At 39.1% G+C, this 19,199-nt stretch overlaps 2 protein-coding genes across 2 annotated transcripts; one reads left to right on the forward strand and one right to left on the reverse strand.

Moving 5' to 3' along the window:
* The first annotated feature begins 5,514 nt into the window (after positions 1–5,514).
* cilp (cartilage intermediate layer protein, nucleotide pyrophosphohydrolase) lies at positions 5,515–12,000 on the forward strand. Its single transcript, XM_056376976.1, has 9 exons — positions 5,515–5,626; positions 6,613–6,780; positions 7,305–7,358; positions 7,505–7,774; positions 7,943–8,122; positions 8,239–8,544; positions 8,725–8,833; positions 8,963–9,111; positions 9,285–12,000. The coding sequence occupies exons 2-9, from the start codon at positions 6,717–6,719 to the stop codon at positions 11,642–11,644; spliced, it is 3,492 nt and encodes a 1,163-aa protein (XP_056232951.1). The 5' UTR covers positions 5,515–5,626; positions 6,613–6,716; the 3' UTR covers positions 11,645–12,000.
* Positions 12,001–12,360: 360 nt separating this feature from the next.
* eif3jb (eukaryotic translation initiation factor 3, subunit Jb) lies at positions 12,361–19,177 on the reverse strand. Its single transcript, XM_056376986.1, has 8 exons — positions 19,039–19,177; positions 18,803–18,891; positions 16,697–16,754; positions 16,475–16,581; positions 16,223–16,319; positions 13,710–13,880; positions 13,521–13,594; positions 12,361–13,163 (listed from the first exon to the last, which is right to left on the reverse strand). The coding sequence occupies exons 1-8, from the start codon at positions 19,049–19,051 to the stop codon at positions 13,035–13,037; spliced, it is 738 nt and encodes a 245-aa protein (XP_056232961.1). The 5' UTR covers positions 19,052–19,177; the 3' UTR covers positions 12,361–13,034.
* Positions 19,178–19,199: the final 22 nt, after the last annotated feature.

A 19,199-nucleotide genomic window follows, 5' to 3' on the forward strand; every position in this document is an offset into this window, starting at 1 on the left:
AGTTGTAGAAAGGCAACAAAACGACATAGTATAGTAAGGCCTCAAAATATCATAGTACTGTAAGGCATAAAAAGTCATAGTATATTAAGGCATAAAAAGTAATCAAAACAACAGGATATTAAGGCACAAAAGTCATAGTATAGCAAGGTATAAAAAGTCATTGTATAGTAAGTTATCAAAGGTCATAATATAGTAAGACATAAACCGTCAAAAAAGTCATAACATAGTTAGGCATAATAAGTTATAGTATAGTAAGGGATAAAACGTCTTAAAAAAACATAGTAGAAAGTCATAAAAACTTCATAGCATAGTAAGGCATAAAAATTTATAAAAACAACGTAGTATATTAAGGCTTAAAAAGTCATAAAAATGACATTGTATAGTAAGGCATGAATTGTCACAGTATAGTTAGGCATAAAAAGTCATTAAAAACTTCATAGTATAGTAAGGCATAATAAGTTATAGTCTAGTAAAGCATAAAAAGTCATAAAAACGTCATAGTATAGTAAGTCATAGGATAGTAAGGCATAAAAAATCATAAAAACGACGTATAATAAGGCAAAAAAATCATAAAAACGACAGTATATTAAGGCTTAAGAAGTCATTAAAAATGACATTGTATATTAAGGCATGAAATGTCACATTATAGTTAGGCATAAAACGTAATCAAAAGTGACATAGTATAGTAAGGCATAAAAATTCTTAAAAACAGCATAGTATAGTAAAGCATTATAAGTCATATTATAGTAAGGCATAAAAAGTCATCAAAATGACATAGTATAGTAAGGCCTCAAAATATCATGGTATAGTAAGGCATAAAAAGTCATTAAAAACTTCATAGTATAGTAAGACATAAGGAGTCATAGTCTAGTAAAGCATAAAAACGTCATAAAAACGTCATAAAAACTACATAGTATAGTAAAGCATAAAGAGTCATAAAAATGACATAGTATAGTAATGCGTAAAAAAGTCACAGTATTTTAAGGCATCAAAAGTCATCAAAAGTCGTAATATAGTAAGGTATAAAAAGCCATAGTATAGTAAAGCATAAAATGTCAAAAAAAGTCATAGTATAGTAAGGCATAAAAAGTCATAGTAAAGTAAAGCATTAAAAGTCATAAAAGCGATACAGTATAATAAGGTATAAAAACCTCATAGTATAGAAAGGCATTAATATTCATTAAAGTAATAGTATAGTATGGCATAAGAAGTCATAAAAAGTCATAGTATAGTATGGCATAAGAAGTCATAAAAAGTCATAGTATAGCAAGAAATAAATAGTACTACTGTGATACTCTCACATGACGTAAGCCTTCAGATAGCCACCATCCTTTCACTCAATCAAATGTTAGCATGCCTAAATTGTTTTTTTTCTTGGAGTCGTAGCCTCTTGGAGGGCACATTTTAATAATGTAATATGACTTCACTCCAAACATAGTGCGAATAAGTTAACTCAAATATTGGTAGGGAAAATTCTGTCCTCCAAAAAATATTGATAGGGACATATCCCTACCGTCGACATGCAAATCTATGTCCTTGTTTTGAAAGTACAAATGAATGTGAATGAGAATATTGTTTTAATATTAAGATTTGAAGAAATGTGAACTTATTCTTTAATCTCTTGAGTACAGTATTTTAGTGTATTGGTTGCCACTGGTTAAACAGAGACCCCTGTAGCCAAGACAGACACTGAGACATGAAATATTTTTCCAGAGCAGAGCAGGACATAGAGGAGGCAGAGGTTAGGCAAAGAGCACTGGTGGGGGAACAGTGTTGGTCCCTTTAATGACTCTACCAGTGAAAGTATGCAGAGCAACTTCTGCTACTGTCGTTAGGGGCCCAGTATCACACAGAGGGAGAGAGCCCACTCTACTTCCTTTAAGTCTGTTTAGGGAAGAAAGAAAAAAAAAAAGCTATCCAGATTCAAGGAAATTACCAAAACATAAGGAAGTCAAAATGTTTGACTTTTGGGGAAGGACATCATCTTTCAGCGTATAAGAATTACATCGCTGATGAAAACAGTCAACTTCTGTCATTGATGATGAACAGAAAGCCTCATGGAAGAGAAAAAGAGTAGCTCAAGAGCTACACCCCACTGGCAGATTGTTATTAAGATTAGACTGAGATAACTGACACAGCTTCATTCATAACGTACCGATTATAGCATGTTGACACTGTCAGGTTAAAACCTTCTGTTGAGCATAAATACTGTTAAGCATAAGTTAAATGCAGTGGTGGAAGAAGTGCTCAGATCTTTTACTTAAGTGAAAGTAGCAGTACCACTGTGTAGAAATACTGCATTAAAATTAAAAGTCAAGATTATAGAAGTAAAAGTACAGAAGTATCAAAATATAATTAAAATACCAAACTTCAGTGTTGCAGCCGGTAACTTTGAGCTAATTTAAATGACTTTGTACGCCCTTTAGTAGCTTGTGAATTTCCCCTGAAGGATTAACAAGACGTAACCTATAATGGCATCATTTATTTATTCATTGTATGTTTTATTATTCTAAATCTGCAAAGTATCTATATGTCTATAGTATGACTATCTACCTTGGTCATTAACTTCTGGGTTCCAACAGACATGAGTCGGTGTGATCAAATCTGGTGTTTGTAGTTCAGTATTGTTTGTTCTGTTTCTGGTTATACAACCTCTGTCACGGGATGGACTCCAGCTTGGCGCAGTAATTGATGGTATGTCAGGTCAGGATGTTGCTTTTATTTATGTTTTTGTTCCGAGCTCAAATAACAATGGTGTAGAGTTGCCAGTTAGAACCTACATATGTATTAACATGAAAGAACCCCCACTCTTAATGTGACTGACAGGTATCCTCTACATGTGATTCTGTTGTGTCGACCACAAACACTGCAGGAATTTATACTTTGTTGAAGGAGTTATTCTCAATAGCAAGACCTGTAATTTTATGTCAAATGATTGAGAAAATGATTGAGAAAAACTAAACACCAAGTGAAGAATTCACACTCCTTTACCAAAGTAAAAGTAGTAATAAAACATTGAATTTGCATTAATATAAATATACCATTTAAGTATTGTAAAACTTATGAGCAATAGTACAGTATTGTCAACATAATTTTTATCAAACTTGCTCATTATGCAATAGAATGTCCCATGTCAGTGTGACGTTATTATACATTTTGTGTTTTGGACTGATTAATTATCATGTAAGCAACATTTTGGTGTTGTAGTTGGGCAGAGTTTTTTTTAACAACTCAGTAAAGTACCTAAAAAATAATGTAAGTAAGTAGTAAATGTAATAATGTGCTCTAATGTCTAGTGTCTGATAACACACTGAAATGAAACAAATGGTGAAACCAAACAGAAAAAATAAACGAACCGATGAAACAATTTTTTTGGTCATATAAAATGTTCGCTGTTAAGTAAAGTATTTATTGTTGATGACAGATGTTGCTAGAGGTTGAGTGAATACCAACCTGATGACCGAAAACTTTCACCTTCTGCATGACATAGTGGAGCTTGTTTAAATCATGACAAAAAAAGGAAACTAATGAAAATCATCACTTTCATAAACAGTCCCACTTGATGTAATTGCACAGATTCTTTGCCCAACATGATTTACCTGTCTGGAATCCAGTTGTTGTTTGGCAGAACATGGACTGTGTCTGTTGCCAAGAGACCAAACTTTGTGTATTTGTGTTTGTGTATCCGTTCTCGCTTCTCTCACTTTCCTATCCTCACATCATTACCCCCCACCTCTGTCCTCCTTGTTTATGAAGACATGAAGTCCTTTGATGACCTAAAAAGTGCCATAAACTTGTCCTCACTAAACATAGTGAGGACTGTTTCTTTTCCCTGTTTTGCTGAGGCTGGTTCCTCTTCATTCCCTGTCGAAGGTAATGTCTACACATTACAAGCACACTTTACTTTATGTATCCACAAAATGACCCCATTTGAAAGCTAACTTAGCTGCTGACACCCGTCATTGGTCCCTTCACCTGGCCTGGGAACTGAAAGAAGCCTGGAAAGACTGAGGTGCGGCACCAGGTTAAATTCTTCCCCTTCTGGGTGTTCTTTGCCTTGTAATTGACAAGATGAGGTCAGCTAATGAATGTTGTGTGGAAAAACAACAGATCCTGGTGATTACAGGATCTCTAACAGACATGACATGTCTGTGTTTTTAGAATCTGCTCCACATCCTCCCTGTCTCTGACTCTTTCTCTACACTGTGATATTAAATGAATAAGTGCAATATGAAAGGGATGATCGCACAGAGACTTATCACCCTTCCTATTATCTTTTAGCCGATTGTTTTGGTGTTCTGGCCTGCAGCTGTACTGTTTTGGTTCACACTCTCGCTGCTGTTTTAGGCCACATTAGCCAGTTGTTTTCAGTGAAAAAGCTCTAAAAATCCTGTACTCTACCTGCCCAGCACCAAACAGCAGACACAGTTAGCGACTAGTCTGTGAACATAGTGGAGCATTTAGTAGCTAAAAAGCCATACATGGGTGAAGATTGGACTTATATTTGCCAGGCCAGAAACAAAACTTTAAAAGGATGATAATGTTACTCTGTATCTGCTGGATGTATTAAATAACTGTTTGCTGACTGACTTTATGCTCCAACTGAAACAAGGTTTTGATTAATGTTCTTTGGTAAAATGTTTTTATAGTAACATGAGTTAAAACATTTTTTTAAAATATAATATTCGCTCAGCAATCAGTCTAAAAATCTATATATAAGACTTACACTGTGTGACTGCACATAGACTGTGAAATAAAATGGCCTCTAATCACACTGCCAGACATGTAACTGTAGCAACTGTAGTAACATTATATAACAAAGTGTAAATGCATAGCTGCACAAGATGTAAAAACCAGGAGCATAATGTTATTTATGAAGGTCTCAGTTCTTGTGTTCAAATCCACTTGACATTTGACATTTAAAAAAAAGTAACTCAATGTCCATTTTCAAGTGTTTTCTAAATAAATTGCTTCTTCACATGGTATAAATGTCAACATAAATTAAAAAAAATCAAAATTATGTGACAATAAAGAAAGAAAGATTTGTCAAGAATTACTGTAAATGTACATTGACTCTAAAATGTGTTTTATGGTGCTTTATTTATAACATATTTGAAAGCCAATGTGCTTATTGGATCCACTTCTGTCATCAGCATGCAGTGTACGCTCTGCATGCAGAGTCATGAAACAGAAACATTCAGGCTGAGAGCAGAGGAAAAGACAAATGCCCAGTTTACCTCAATCAGCATTGATCTTGAACAGGGGGTCAATTTATTAACACCAGCATTTATTACTCAGACCCCCTGACTGTCCCTCTTTCATATGTAGCACTATTTAATAACCACAGCGTGTCATGGTTGTACAATGAGGGTGATAAATTATAGGGATAATAATGTAATCAAAAGACGCTGTGGCACACTGCCAAGAGAGGAGGGAGGAGAGGCAGGGGTGCCCGAGGCCGAGAGGCCGAGAGGTATAAAAATGTGAGGGAGTGTGTTGAACCAGAGTGAAGAACAGAGGTGGAGGAGAGACATGTGAGACAGATATATAAAGAAAGAAAAAAGAGGGTACAGAAGGACATTCCTAAAAAAAACAAAAAAAACAGGATAGTGAAATCAACAAGAAGGTAAGGAAAGAGCAGATTATTAAATAAGATAATGCGTCTGTCTCAATCTGTTATAACTATATACTTTAAAATATAAAGGCAGCAGTAGGAATACCACAATGTGAATGCAACTGGGCTGTTATTGCATGCATGATTAAAAACAGTATCAGTAAAATAGTCAACTGCTTTAGTGGTTTAAGTTTAAACTACAGTGAATGAATGGGAAAGTGGTCTCAGTCTTTTGAACCCCACTGTATGTTGCAGAAAGTGGACAGTTCATTCTGATTTCAGAGCCCGTAATTTGAATAGTATTATTTGCATTTGAATCTTCGTCTTTATTGTCTTTATTTCAGATTACTGTTGAAGTTGCATATCTGCTAATAGTCATTATAATTTCACTGTACTCTAATCTACTGCATGTAACTCCTCCTGTTCAAACTTAATTAATGTATTCATTATATAATCAATAGTCTTTCACCTTAAAATAAACGGTGACTAAATAGTATGTCATTTACACTTTTGCCAGTGTAATAAACCAAATGCAAATTGTGTGTGTGTGTGTGTGTGTGTGTGTGTATACGTATGTGTGTGTGTGTGTGGGTGTTTGGATTGTGTTGCCAGTGTTTCGTCAGTGGATGCAGAAATGTTTGACTGTTCCCCTGACAAATGGTGATGGCTAACACAGATGTGTAATCTGAGTGGGGGGCTCTGTCCAGCCATGTTTTTTCACCCTAAAACCTCAGAAAGACAAAAAGCATGGAACAGAATCCTTACAAGCAAATTTTTTTTAGTTCTTGATAGGAACTATTATTTAATTCAGTTTATTAAAGTTTAACAATAAAACCCAATTTTAAGTAGTACGTAAGTATATTTTTTGTCTCACATCCACAGGAGTGTACAGTATGTGTTTAAAAACAACATTAAAATGCAATATTGAACATTGGTAACATGGATCATTGGCTCATCTTATGTTTCTTCCCCATGTTTTATCATAATCTTCCCACCAGGAGTTTCTGCTGCTGGACTCTATCTTCTTTGGAGCTCCTAGTGTGAAACACACACTTACCAGAGGTGAAAGTTCAAGGGCCAGACGTAGCGACAGAGTGTGAAAATGTCACTGAGGTCTCTTCTCCTCATCCTGGGAATCACCGCAGCCTCTGTTGTTACTGCTCAAGGTGGGTCTCTCACCTAGATGACAAGACTCTTGTTAGTGGCACATGTGTACAGAAAGACACCACACCCTTCATATACAACATACACACACAAGTAACAGTCAGATTGAGACATTTGCACATGTATACACATCAAAATACAGACAGTTGTGCATTGCAGTCTAATGAGATTGGAGGCAGAATGTTAAAACAGACAAATTTAACAATGTAAAGTCAAGGGAAAATTGAAGGTTAATGTATGATTTAGTTGGATTTTTTTCTACAAAAATTGGTCTACAGCTAAAAATATGTTCCTTCTTGCAGATTTATTTAGGTTTTTTCAATGAGTGTCAAAACTGAATTACAGCTGCCAAGTCATTAATAATTGCTTTCATGTTTACGTTAAATGCATTTCACAGACATTAAATTATGCTTTCAAGAAAACAACATTTGGAATAATAATTAAAGCACATTGCCAATATGAATGTTACTTATCATGTAAGACACAGTTAAGGCATTAATCACACATTATGTTTTGTCTGTTGCAGGATCATGGAGAAAGGACAACAAAGAGTCTGGTCCTGCGGTATATCACTCTGATGGTAACTTCCAAAATCCTAAACCAAATGAAAAGTGTATGAGGTCTTTTTATTGGTTTAGTCATATTCCTAACTTGTGGTAGATATGCTGAACACAGAATGAGCTGCTACTCAGGCCATGTCTATTTTTGTGCTCTATATGTGTCTAGAAAACTTTGAGTGGACCACATGGTTCAATGTCGATCACCCCGGAGGCCGGGGGGACTATGAGCAGCTGGAGGCCATTCGTTTCTATTACCGCGCCCGAGTGTGTGAGACTCCACGGGCAATCGAAGCCAGAACCACTGAATGGGTCCCAGCCCGTGAAACTGGGGAGAAGGTCCATGCAGACCCCACTGTGGGCTTCTGGTGCCTCAATGTGGAGCAAGGTCCCGAACGCAACTGCTCCAACTACGCAGTCCGCTTCTTATGTCCCAAAGGTTTGTCTCATAGCGCCTTTGATATTCATTCATGGAGTCCTTGAATGCTTTTTAAAAGATTGACTTTTTCCTGCTTCTAACCATTTTCTGCTAATACACATACAAATAATAACACATTTCGTTTCATGATGATGATTTGAATATTATTAATAATCTATTTTCCAACAGATAACAGTGTGAAAACTCAGGGTACTTGGGGGCCGTGGTCAGGATGGAGCCCATGTCCTGCCCTCTGTGGTCAATTGGGGGTCCAAGTTCGCTCAAGAAACTGCCAGTCTCACTCTGTGCCTTGCAGTGGACCTAAAGTAGAAGGGAAGGCATGCAATGGACATGAGTGTCCAAAAGCAGGTAAGTTAGTGTCAGTTTAGTTTTACAGACCCTGACTTCTTTGATTCAATTCAGTCAGGTCGTGAATTAAAACCTGTGAATCACTCAACTTCGTATTTTTTTGTTTTTCTCTTTAGATTGTTCCCTGCAGTGTGTAATGGGGAGGGCGAATGCTGAGTGTGACACATGCATGTGTGAAGAGCACATCCTGTTGGGTTCTGTACGTGGTGCTGGAGGTCTCATTGCTGTAGGGGCTACCATCCTTCGCTATGGCAAGCTCCTTACCCTTACTGACCACAACGGACATTTCCGCATCCCTGGTATCTGCCCTGATGGCAACACCACGCTGACAGTCAGCCTGCAGGGTCATGCCACCCTCAACGTTGTTGTCCCCAACAGTGCTGAACACACCTCAGTCCTCAGTGTCCAACTAAAAAGAACAGGTACAGTAGATGGGGTTTCACAGCAAAATATTTGACTATGGTTCACATTACCATTGGAGCTGTATCAGATTAAGATATAAAAATATTTTTGAGCTACATTTTTACTGACAAGAAGTTTGCAAAGCATATAAGGAAACTAAAAGCTAATATGTAATTTTATCTCCAACTGTCATATGCCAGAGAAGCTTCATGTGTTGAGCAACCCTGAGAGCAAGGCCAGGAGGCAGGGACAAACTGCTGCCTTTTGCTGCAAAGTAGCGGGAACGCCACAGCCAGACAAGTACCAGTGGTAAGACTTGTTATATTGAAATCATAGTTGACAGAGTCATTCACTGTTGTTTTTTTTAATTTCAAATCTAAACTATGATTTATTTCATGCCTTTGCTTCTGCTGTCTTTCCTTCTCTGTGAACTAACAGGTTTCATAACAACAGTCTCATGGAGAAGCAGTCTGAGAACACCTTGGTCCTCAAAGGTCTGCGTCCTGAGCAGGCCGGGGAGTACTACTGCAGAGCAAGTGGCGCATCTGGGGCTATTAAGACCAAACCAGCTACACTCAAAGTCTTAGGTGTGTTCTCGTTAAATTTCTAAATATATTTAATACACAGGAATGTGAAAAAAACAGACTTTGTGAGCATTAAGCAGAGTAATCACAATGGGGTACATACTGTATTTAACTCAAGAAAGATGGCAGTATGATAAAACTTAATTAATATTTTGATTTCTGCATCTCAAACACAGGTAGAAATGAGCATTCATGTAACCCAAAGCCTGAATCCCACCTCATCCGTCTTCCACATGACTGCTACCAAAACAGCACAAACTCATTCTACTATGATGTGGGCAAGTGTCCCTCCAGTACATGTACTGGACAGCTGGACAATGGCATCCGGTGCAAAGACAAAGTGGTTTATTGCTGTGGCGTGGAAAAGATGGAGGAGAGGCAGCTAACATGCCAAGGTTACCAGCTGCCCACCATGGTGGTGACTGAGTGTGGCTGCCAGAAATGTGTGGACACCAAGGCTATTGTGCATGGTAGGGCCATTGCTGCAGACAATGGTGAGCCAATGAGGTTTGGCCATATTTTTATGAATGGAGTCAGAATTAGTCGCACAGGCTACAAAGGTACCTTCTCCATCCAGGTCCCTCCAGACACAGAGAGGCTAGTCCTGACATTTGTGGACAACATGCAGAAATTTGTCAACACCACCAAGGTACTTCCATTTAACACCAAAGGAGGGGCTGTTTACCATGAGATCAAACTTCTAAGAAAGAAAGCTCCTGTCACCATCAGCTCCACAGAAACCAGCACTCTGGAGCTTGGGGAGGTGGAGGGCCAGGAGGCCATGGTTCAGCTCCAGATTCCTCCCCATTCCTTCTATAAGGAGAATGGAGAGGTCTATATGGGCAACGTCAATGCTAGTGTAACATTTCTTGACCCAAGAGACGTTTCCACAGCTGCTGCAGCACAAAGTGATCTCAATTTTGTGGGAGATGAAGGAGATACCCTGCCACTGAGAACCTACGGTATGTTCTCAGTTGACTTCAGGGGTGAGGAAAACAATGAGCCCTTGAACGCAGGTGAAGTAAAGGTGCTCTTGGATTCTGCTCAGGTGACGATGCCTGAGCATCTTAACACCATGAAGCTGTGGTCACTGAACCCTGATACTGGGCTCTGGGAGGAGGAGGGAAGTCTACAGGTGGAGAAGAAAAGAAGAGGCAAAAGGGAGGAGAGAACCTTTCTGATTGGTAACATGGAGATCAGAGAGAGACGGCTGTTTAACCTGGACGTCCCAGAGAACCGCAGGTGCTATGTGAAAGTGAGGGCCTTCCGCAGTGAGCGCTTCATGCCCAGTGAGCAGGTGGAGGGAGTTGTGGTGAGTCTCATAAACATGGAGCCCACAGCCGGCTACTCCTCAAACCCACGTGCCTGGGGCCGATTTGATAGTGTCATCACTGGCTCCAATGGTGCCTGTCTTCCTGCCTTCTGTGATGAACAAAAAGCTGATGCATACTCTGCCTATGTCATGGCCAACCTTGCAGGGGAGGAACTAGAGGCTGTCCCTTCTGCTCCCAAACTCAATCCCAACCTTGTTGGAGTGCCCCAACCTTACCTGGGTAAACTGAACTACAAACGAACTGACCATGAAGACCCCAGGGTGAAGAAAACAGCATTCAGCATTAATGTGGCAAAACCAAGTCCCAACACAGCTGAGGAAAGCAACGGACCAGTGTATGCATTTGAGAAATTGAAAGAATGTGAGGAAGCCCCATTCAGTGCAGCACACTTTCGCTTCTCAAGAGTGGAAGGTGACCGCTATGATTACAACACAGTGCCGTTCAATGAAGATGACCCTATGAGCTGGACAGAAGACTACCTGAGCTGGTGGCCCAAGCCCATGGAATACCGTGCCTGCTACATTAAAGTAAAAATCAACAGCCCACATGAGATCAATGTGCGGTCCCGCAACATGGGTGGCACCCATCCCAAGACAGTGGGCCAGCTCTATGGACTCCGAGATAGTCGCAGCATCCGTGACATGGACCAGACAACTGTATCAGCTGTGTGTTTGGAGTTCAAATGCAGTGGGATGCTGTATGATCAAGAGCGTGTCGATCGTACCCTGGTGAAGGTGATTCCGCAAGGAAGCTGCAAGAGAGATCATGTCAACACAATGCTTCAGGAATATCTGGTCAACCACCTGCCCCTAGCCGTCAACAATGACACCAATGAGTTCACCATGCTAGCGCCTCTTGACCCTCTTGGCCATAACTATGGAATTTATACAGTGACAGACCAGGATCCCCGCACAGCTAAAGAGATTGCTCTTGGACGCTGCTTTGATGGCACTTCTGATGGTACATCTCGTGTCATGAAGAGCAACGAGGGTGTGGCACTGACGTTCACCTGTGGAGATCGTGAGGTGTCACGACAGAGTGTCTTCCAGGCACAGCAGAGTTCTCAAGGTCAGACAGTAACAAGTGTGGTGAGAGGAGAAGGCAGGCAGAACCGACGCCGGCAGAGGGCCAATGCACCTCGCAGCAGTCGTAGACGTAGCACCAGAAATCCTACAGGAAGACGCACGGATGCCACAAGCTAAGCAACACTGAAGGTCAACATGGGAGACCAAATGAATACCTACAATGGAGATGAGTGGATAGTGTTAACCACATTTTGATACAAATATTTTATATTGACTTTTTTTTTTCCAAAATCAATGAATATGTAACTGAACAAAGCTAAGCCATCTGATTTTTCTGTCTTACTCTACATTTTCAACTGTACTGTCGTAAATATTTACTTGAAACTGTAAATAGAGTATTTATTACACATGCCTTAAAATCTGCAATTGGTTATTACTTTCAAGATTCTTTCCTTGATGTTGTAAACAAAGACAAAAAGACAACTTATCCTTTTGACCAGTGATTTATTAAATTAGATGCTTATAAAACACTGCAGATGCTGTATTTTCCACGTTATAATGTATCCAATTGTCCATGTAACATTGAAACTGGTCAATTGCTAGAAAAGAAAAGGAGAAATATGCCCCTTTCAACTAACTGTAGCCCATATGAAGACATGGTGGGGTGAAGCCCATAAGCCCCCGCTCCTCATCACACTTGATACAAGCCTGCAGAAGCAATGATTAGGAGACCAGTTGTAGCAAGTTTATCCCCTTGCCTGATCCATACTTTTTCTGCATTAGTACAAATCAAATTAGTAAATTACATTTTTGTCATGCACAAAAAATACCTTTAAGCACTCTTTGCTCCAAATTTTCAAGGATATTCCAGAGATGTATCAAGAGAATGGCTGTGAGGTTTTAAAGTCACATTTATTATACTTGTCTATCCCTTTTATCTTACAATGAATGTCATGTGCTCTCTCACAACTACTACTTACATGTTGCATCAGTCTCAAAATCACCTACAATGCAACCTTTCCAGAGATAAAGATGAATAATGTACTGAATAATTGTTCTGCATTTGGCAACCAAAGTTATAGATACTATATACTTTCCTGTAAGAACCATCCACAGGTAAGTGAGACCTATAATATATACATGACATTCTGGTTAAAGAATTTGCATAGAACCTTGTGTTTCTATGTCACTACAGTTATAACTGCAATACTATATCTGCCATTTTGACAGGAGCAACATTTAATTAAAAATGCGCCCCGCAAAACTCAGACAACAGCAGTTACAATGTATTCTCCATTGAAGCTGGGTCACCCAACAGTTACTACATGATTATGTGTGTGTGTGAGTCGAGGCTGAATGAGACAGAGAAAAGGCAATTCCATATGTATGAACATAAAGAGTTGGTGAGACTGTATGCTCCCTGGTATACTCCCTCTGGTCATTGAAGCAAAATGAAGGGGGCAACACATAGTTCAGATTTTCCAGGATGGCACTGGACAGCATGAGAAGGTACAGCTGCATTTCTGAGGGTTGGGAGGGGTAAAGGGCAGTAGTGATGGAGCCAGTGTCACATGAAGTCCTCATAGTCTTGGGCGTATCCACCATCAAACTCTGCATAGTCAAGGTCATCTCTCAGCTGTGCTTTCAACCCACCTCCAGCTACGACCCCTTTCTTCTTCTTCTTTCCTTTGTTTTGCTGTAAAGGCAAATAAAAAGTCACTTAAAACGATATACATTATATATGAATACACATTTGCAGCAAAACAGCTTTCTAATTTGACCTGAGAGCCCTCTGGTTGAACAATGTAAGAGACTAAATTATTCATGTGTATTCAGCTGGTATGTTACATATCACACTTGAATTAACAAATATATCACTGTTTATTTAGATTCAGTATAGACACCAGATGAATATTAAAAAGGATATAACTAGTATATTTCGACTACGAGCAGACATGAAGTGACTAGGCAAGCTAAACAGCACCCCCTACTGAATACTACAGATCTAAATTTATCTGAAAAAATACCAAAATACAAGGATGCAGTCACTCACTTTTTCTTGTTTCTGTTTTTCACTAAGTAGGACTGACAGGGAATTACTGATTTTCTTCAAGTCATCTACTTCCACTGTAAGAGGAAAAAAAAAAAAAAACAGTTATTGGTCAAGCCTGCTTTGACTGACATGGTAAATATGGGTATCAATCAATATTGTTCAGTAAAAATTAGTGTAAAAGATACTTACATGAAATACAGAGTTCCCGAAACAATGACTCCAAGAAACTTGAATAATGCACAGATTTTTCAAACTGGGATATCTTTTCTTTCAGCAATTTTTCAAACTCTGTGAAGTCTTCTTTGGAAGATGGACACATGGCATCGATCCCAGTAACACTGTTCGAAGTGCTGCTAACACCTGAAAAAAAAATGTAAAAAGCAGTTTGATGTATATGCTTTTATATTGGACCTCCAGTGTGTTTACACCAACAATTTTGCTTAAGGGTGTAAATTTGAGCTGACATTTTCAGGGTGCTGAGATTACAGCAATATCAAAACATTTACAGCACAGGAATGGCAAAATAGGATTGTGGTAATTTAAAAACAGTAGAGATGGAGCATGGGCCAGGGAAGAACCCATTAAATTTAGGATGCCGATCCATCATAAAGGAGAGTGTTTTTTTCCCTTAACCTTGCAAGAAAGGCCATTTTTCTATATTTTCCTTAATTTCTCAAGAAGTAATCTATGGATCTTAATGTAAAACAAACACAAACTGACTGACCTCTCACCATATTAATGATGTTGAGATCTATGAATGTACAGTTTGGTACATATACAGATAATTATCGATCTGACAGACATGTATGGGATTGTTTGCCATGCGTTCTACTGAGTAACACTCTAGTTACCTATGTATGAGAGACTGGAATAATTAAAGTGAAAAATGTCATATGGTGTTTATTATTTCTAAAAAAGCAAATTTTGGTAACACTATGCACTTCTTTAAACATACATTAATTACAAAAACTAAAACTGTTTAAAAAAAAAATTCTTACTTCATGATGCTTCTGCTTTTAGTAAAACCACATACAAGAGACAGGCTAAGTAAATACTGGTGAGGGTTCAGAAAATGCTTATATGTTATGACAAACTGGTTACAAAGAGGGTTTTTTTGGTGAAAGAAAAAGCCTATAATATCTCAGAAAAGCATACATTTTTGTAGGTCCTGAACACACATTCCAAGTCTACATACATGACACAGCTAAGCATGAGTATATGAACAGGTTAAAATTAAAATGATTCGTGAGTTACAGTATGTTGCATCTACAGTATGAACAAGAGGGTATCCGTTTTTGAAAAGTAGAGGAAATTCCATGGTAACAATCCAACAAGCCAAGCAAATTATACATGAAATATACACTCACTGGCCACTTCATTAGGTACACCTGCTCAACTGCCCGTCAACGCAAATATCTAATAGGCCGATCACATGGCAGCAACTCAATGCATTTAGGTATGTAGACATAGTCTGACGATCTGCTGATGTTCAAACCGAGCATCAGAATTGGGAAGAAAGGTGATTTAAGTAACTTTGAACGTGACATGGTTGTTGGTGCCAGACAGGCTGGTCTGTGTATTTCAGAAACTGCTGATCTACTGGGATTTCCACACACAACCATCTCTAGGGTTTACAGAGAATGATCTGAAAAAAAGAAAATATCCAGTGAGCGGCAGTTCTCTGGCAAAAATGCCTTGTTGATGCCAGAGGTCAGAGGACAATGGCCAGACTGGTTCGAGCAGATAGAAAGTCAACAGTAACTCAAACAACCACTCGTTACAACCGAGGTATGCAGGAGAGCATCTCTGAATGCACAAAATGTCAAACCTTGAAGTAGATGGGCTACAGCAGCAGAAGACCACACCAGGGGCCACTCCTGTCAGCTAAGAACAGGAATTACAATTCGCACAGGCTCACCAAAATTGGACAATAGAAGATTCAAAAAACGTTGCCTGGGCCAATGAGTCTCGATTTCTGCTGCGACATTCGGATGGTAGGGTCAGAATTTGGTGTAAACAACATGAAAGCATGGATCCATCCTGCCTTGTATCAATGGTTCAGGCAGGTGGTGGTGGTGTAATTATATGAGGGTTATTTTCTTGGCGCACTTTGGGCCCCTAAGTATCACTTGAGCAATGTTTAAACGCCACAGCCTACCTGAGTAGTGTTGCTGAGCATGTCCATCCCTTTATGACCACAGTGTACCCATCTTTTAATGGCTATTTCCAGCAGGATAGCGCGCCATGTCACAAAGCTGAAATCATCTCAAACTGGTTTCTTGAACATGACAATGAGTTCACTGTACTCAAATGGCCTCCACAGTCACCAGATCTCAATCCAACAGAGCACCTTCGGGATGTGGTGGAACGGGAGATTTGCATCATGGATGTGCAGCCTACAAATCTGTAGCAACTGCGTGATGCTATCATGTCAATATGGACCAAAACCTCTGAGGAATGTTTCCAGCACCTAGTTGAATCTATGTCACAAAGAATTAAGGCAGTTCTGAAGGCAAAAGGGGGTCCAACCCAGTACTATCAAGGTTTACCAAATAAAGTGGCAGGTGAGTGTAAATTGCATTCTCTCTTAAAAAGGTATGCATTAGTTTTGCAGTCGGATGTACACAAATTGAAGTAATGTGTATTGTGGAAAACTACTTATATTTTTTTTCTTTGTTAATTGAAAGGTAGTGCTGTCTTACCAAAAGCATCTTTTGCTAGCTCCAAGTCTGCGTCTTCCTGTAATTTCTTCACTCTTAACTTCTCTTCGAGTTGTTCTTCAGGAGTGAGCTCCTCTTGCTGTATTAACAGATACCACAAAGTCAAAATTAAAACATTAGAGATGACAGAGGGGACAATAGTTTTGTGCATTATAGTTACTATAATGCTATACTATAACTGTTAAAGACATAACAGATTAAAAGAAACAAAAAAAAGAAAAAAGAAAGACTCACTTTATTCTCCATCTCTTTCTCCTTCAGCTCCTGTTGTTTCTTCTTTAACCGGTTTTCTTTCTCTTTGATCTTCTCAATCAATTTTTTCTTTTCAGAAACTTTTGTCTCTGAAAATGAAAAATAATGGAATATAGGCAAAATGTAAATTTCAGAAAAAGCAGACAATTTAGCCCCTGATTAACATACTGTAGAATACATCAAGTTCTTGTGAAAAATACAAACCTGTTTTTTTCACCTCTCCTTTTTTCTCCTCATCTTCCTCCTCATCATCCCAGTTGTCCTGTAAATAAAAAAGGTGGGATAGTTATCATTATTCAGGCTACATAAGCAAGTAGTGGAAAAATCATTAATTGAGACATATGTAAATTTCTTTATAAATTATAAAATAAATGAGTCTATTGAAAGTTTTATATAATACATTTGAATAATGAGGATACAAAGACCATTTAACACACAAACAGTATTACAGTTAGTTACAATATAAGCAAGGGAATGTAGGCAACAAAAGTATGTAATGCTGGATATATCCAAGTCTATCCAGAGCAATAAATATCTTAATACTACAGATGGGTGATATTTCAATAACCTCATTTGTAACATTTCAGTGAAATCAGTTGATCTCAAATGATATTTTGTTGTTCTACAAATATCTGTTGTCAGATGAATGAGTCTGTACAAATGGAGACTAAAAAACAAACAAAATCGGTTGTTAGTTTTTGTTTGACACATTTAAGGACTTTGAATCTTACCAGGGGTGTGTGGCTCATTGATTTTTTAATTATTTTATGGGTGATTTTGGGTACACCTTCCATATTGGGATATTGTTATTGGAAAACCTCAACATTAATATTGAGGAAATAATTTAAAATACACATGCCCTACTTAATGCTGCCATGAGAAAGCACTAGTTGGGGACTGATCCAAAAACCAAGTACAAATACACAGTTCAAGATCTGCCAAGTACTGCACTCCAATAATATCTACATAGTCGTTAAACATTTAAATCCTATCCTTTAATTTCATCTAGGAATTAAAGGCCTTTCCCACATAGTCTTTATCAGAAAAAGTTAGTGCTTCACAAACTGTTAGTAGGATAACTAACTCTACTTTAAAACACAGAGTTATATACATTACTATTTGACCTATTTATAGCCTGGGTTTCCACAAGCTGCTGTTGTATTTGAGCATACTGTACATATAAGAATAACTCAACACAATCCACTTGAGATTACAAATTCTTTTCATTTGTGTAATTGACTGTTAGACCCTGGTTTGCCACAAACATTTTACCCTGCTTGCTGAATAAAACCACAGTTTGTACTACGGAGGACATGAAATCATGAGTTTCTTTAGTTTGGGCACCATATGTGACGGAAACCTGAACAATTGAAGAGGCCTCTACCAGTACTTTCCCAGGGTCAATTATCTGAGGTTTCTGGACAGCGACAATGTCAGCATTCAGGTAATAACCACCTGTAATGCACCATCGACTGAAAACCAGTCTCCTACAAAACGCCTGTTGTAAAGTCGGAAACTTCCAGGCCTAGTTCTTGGCTCAGTTGAGTCATCAACCCAGATGATGATTTCATGTGATTGTGGCTAAAGTTGGTTAGCAAGCTAATGCTGCCTCATGTTAAACGAAACTCAACCTGTGGGTATTCAGGACAAGACACAATTACTAACCTCACGCAATCATTTAATGCAACCACCCTTGGGCAATGATGAGATAACCGTCTATATTAACCAAGTATTCCAAACCACTTGGGTTAACGACGCTATCGTCGAGGTTACCTAACGGTAAAGCTCATTTTAGACGCAAGCTGACAGGGGAGCTAGCGAGTTTGCTAGCTAAGTGGCCCGGGAAGAGGTTAGCTTCAAGCTACGTTATCCAAATTACGCCCGGCTACCCAAAAATTACATCCGTGACTGTCCACTTCAAACTAAAAACAAACAATATAAGCGTTCAGAAAGTCAGTTTAATCCAAACCATTTATTAGTGCGTTAACATCCATTGTGTTAACGGTACGTTACGACAGTTGAAAACCGAGTAGAGCCTACCGTTAGCTAAACTGGAGTTACTACAGCATGCCCGATAGAGCCACACGAGTTAGCCGTCAGCTAACACAAAGCTAACACAGACACGGGGGTTGGGACTGACAGGCAGCCAGAGATTGCGGTGGAGCATGGCACCACAGCCGGGGCTAGAGAGCTTCTACCCAACGTTAGCTTCACATTCATCGGACCGGCTAACCGCTCGATTAACGTTCAACTGACAAACGTTAGCTGCGTAAAGTACTGACCGTGTGAGTGTTTGTCATGTAAATTTACCTTAACGTCTTCGTCTTCGTCTTCGCCTTCCCATTTGTCCATCGCTGCCGCCTTTTTAATCGGCTCGTCCGGCTCGAAGTTGTCAGCGTCTGTAAAAACGACAACATGAAATTCGTTAGTCCAATCCACATCTAACGAGCAAGTTTGACAATAAGGGAGTGTTAGCCTCCTAAAACAAAGCCTGTGTCGTAGCGGATGGTGTACAGATAGCTATCCTTCCCAACTAAGTTTCTCACCCCAGTCCGCCATGTCGGCTGTGTTGGTTGTGTTTGACAGGCTCGCGGTGGAGTCAGTGCTGCAGCCCGCTGGCCACGTTCAGAAACAGCTCCCACCTCCTGGACGTCACTGTCGGCTTATCTAACGTCCTCGCTGTCCTGGACTACTTCAGGCATCATGA

The sequence above is a fragment of the Seriola aureovittata genome, chromosome 1 (genome assembly GCF_021018895.1).
Source record: "Seriola aureovittata isolate HTS-2021-v1 ecotype China chromosome 1, ASM2101889v1, whole genome shotgun sequence".
In the NCBI taxonomy this organism is placed as follows: domain Eukaryota; kingdom Metazoa; phylum Chordata; class Actinopteri; order Carangiformes; family Carangidae; genus Seriola; species Seriola aureovittata.

Bases quoted from the DNA above. Each gene is read 5' to 3' on its own strand.
- cilp (XM_056376976.1), top strand. From the start codon at position 6,717: ATGTCACTGAGGTCTCTTCTCCTCATCCTGGGAATCACCGCAGCCTCT. The intron at 7,775-7,942 runs GTTTGTCTCATA...ATTTTCCAACAG, and splicing joins CCGCTTCTTATGTCCCAAAG to ATAACAGTGTGAAAACTCAG. The intron at 8,545-8,724 runs GTACAGTAGATG...GTCATATGCCAG, and splicing joins TGTCCAACTAAAAAGAACAG to AGAAGCTTCATGTGTTGAGC.
- eif3jb (XM_056376986.1), bottom strand. The intron at 13,881-16,222 runs GTAAGACAGCAC...TTTTTTTTTCAG, and splicing joins GCTAGCAAAAGATGCTTTTG to GTGTTAGCAGCACTTCGAAC. The intron at 13,164-13,520 runs GTGAGTGACTGC...TTGCCTTTACAG, and splicing joins AAAAACAGAAACAAGAAAAA to CAAAACAAAGGAAAGAAGAA.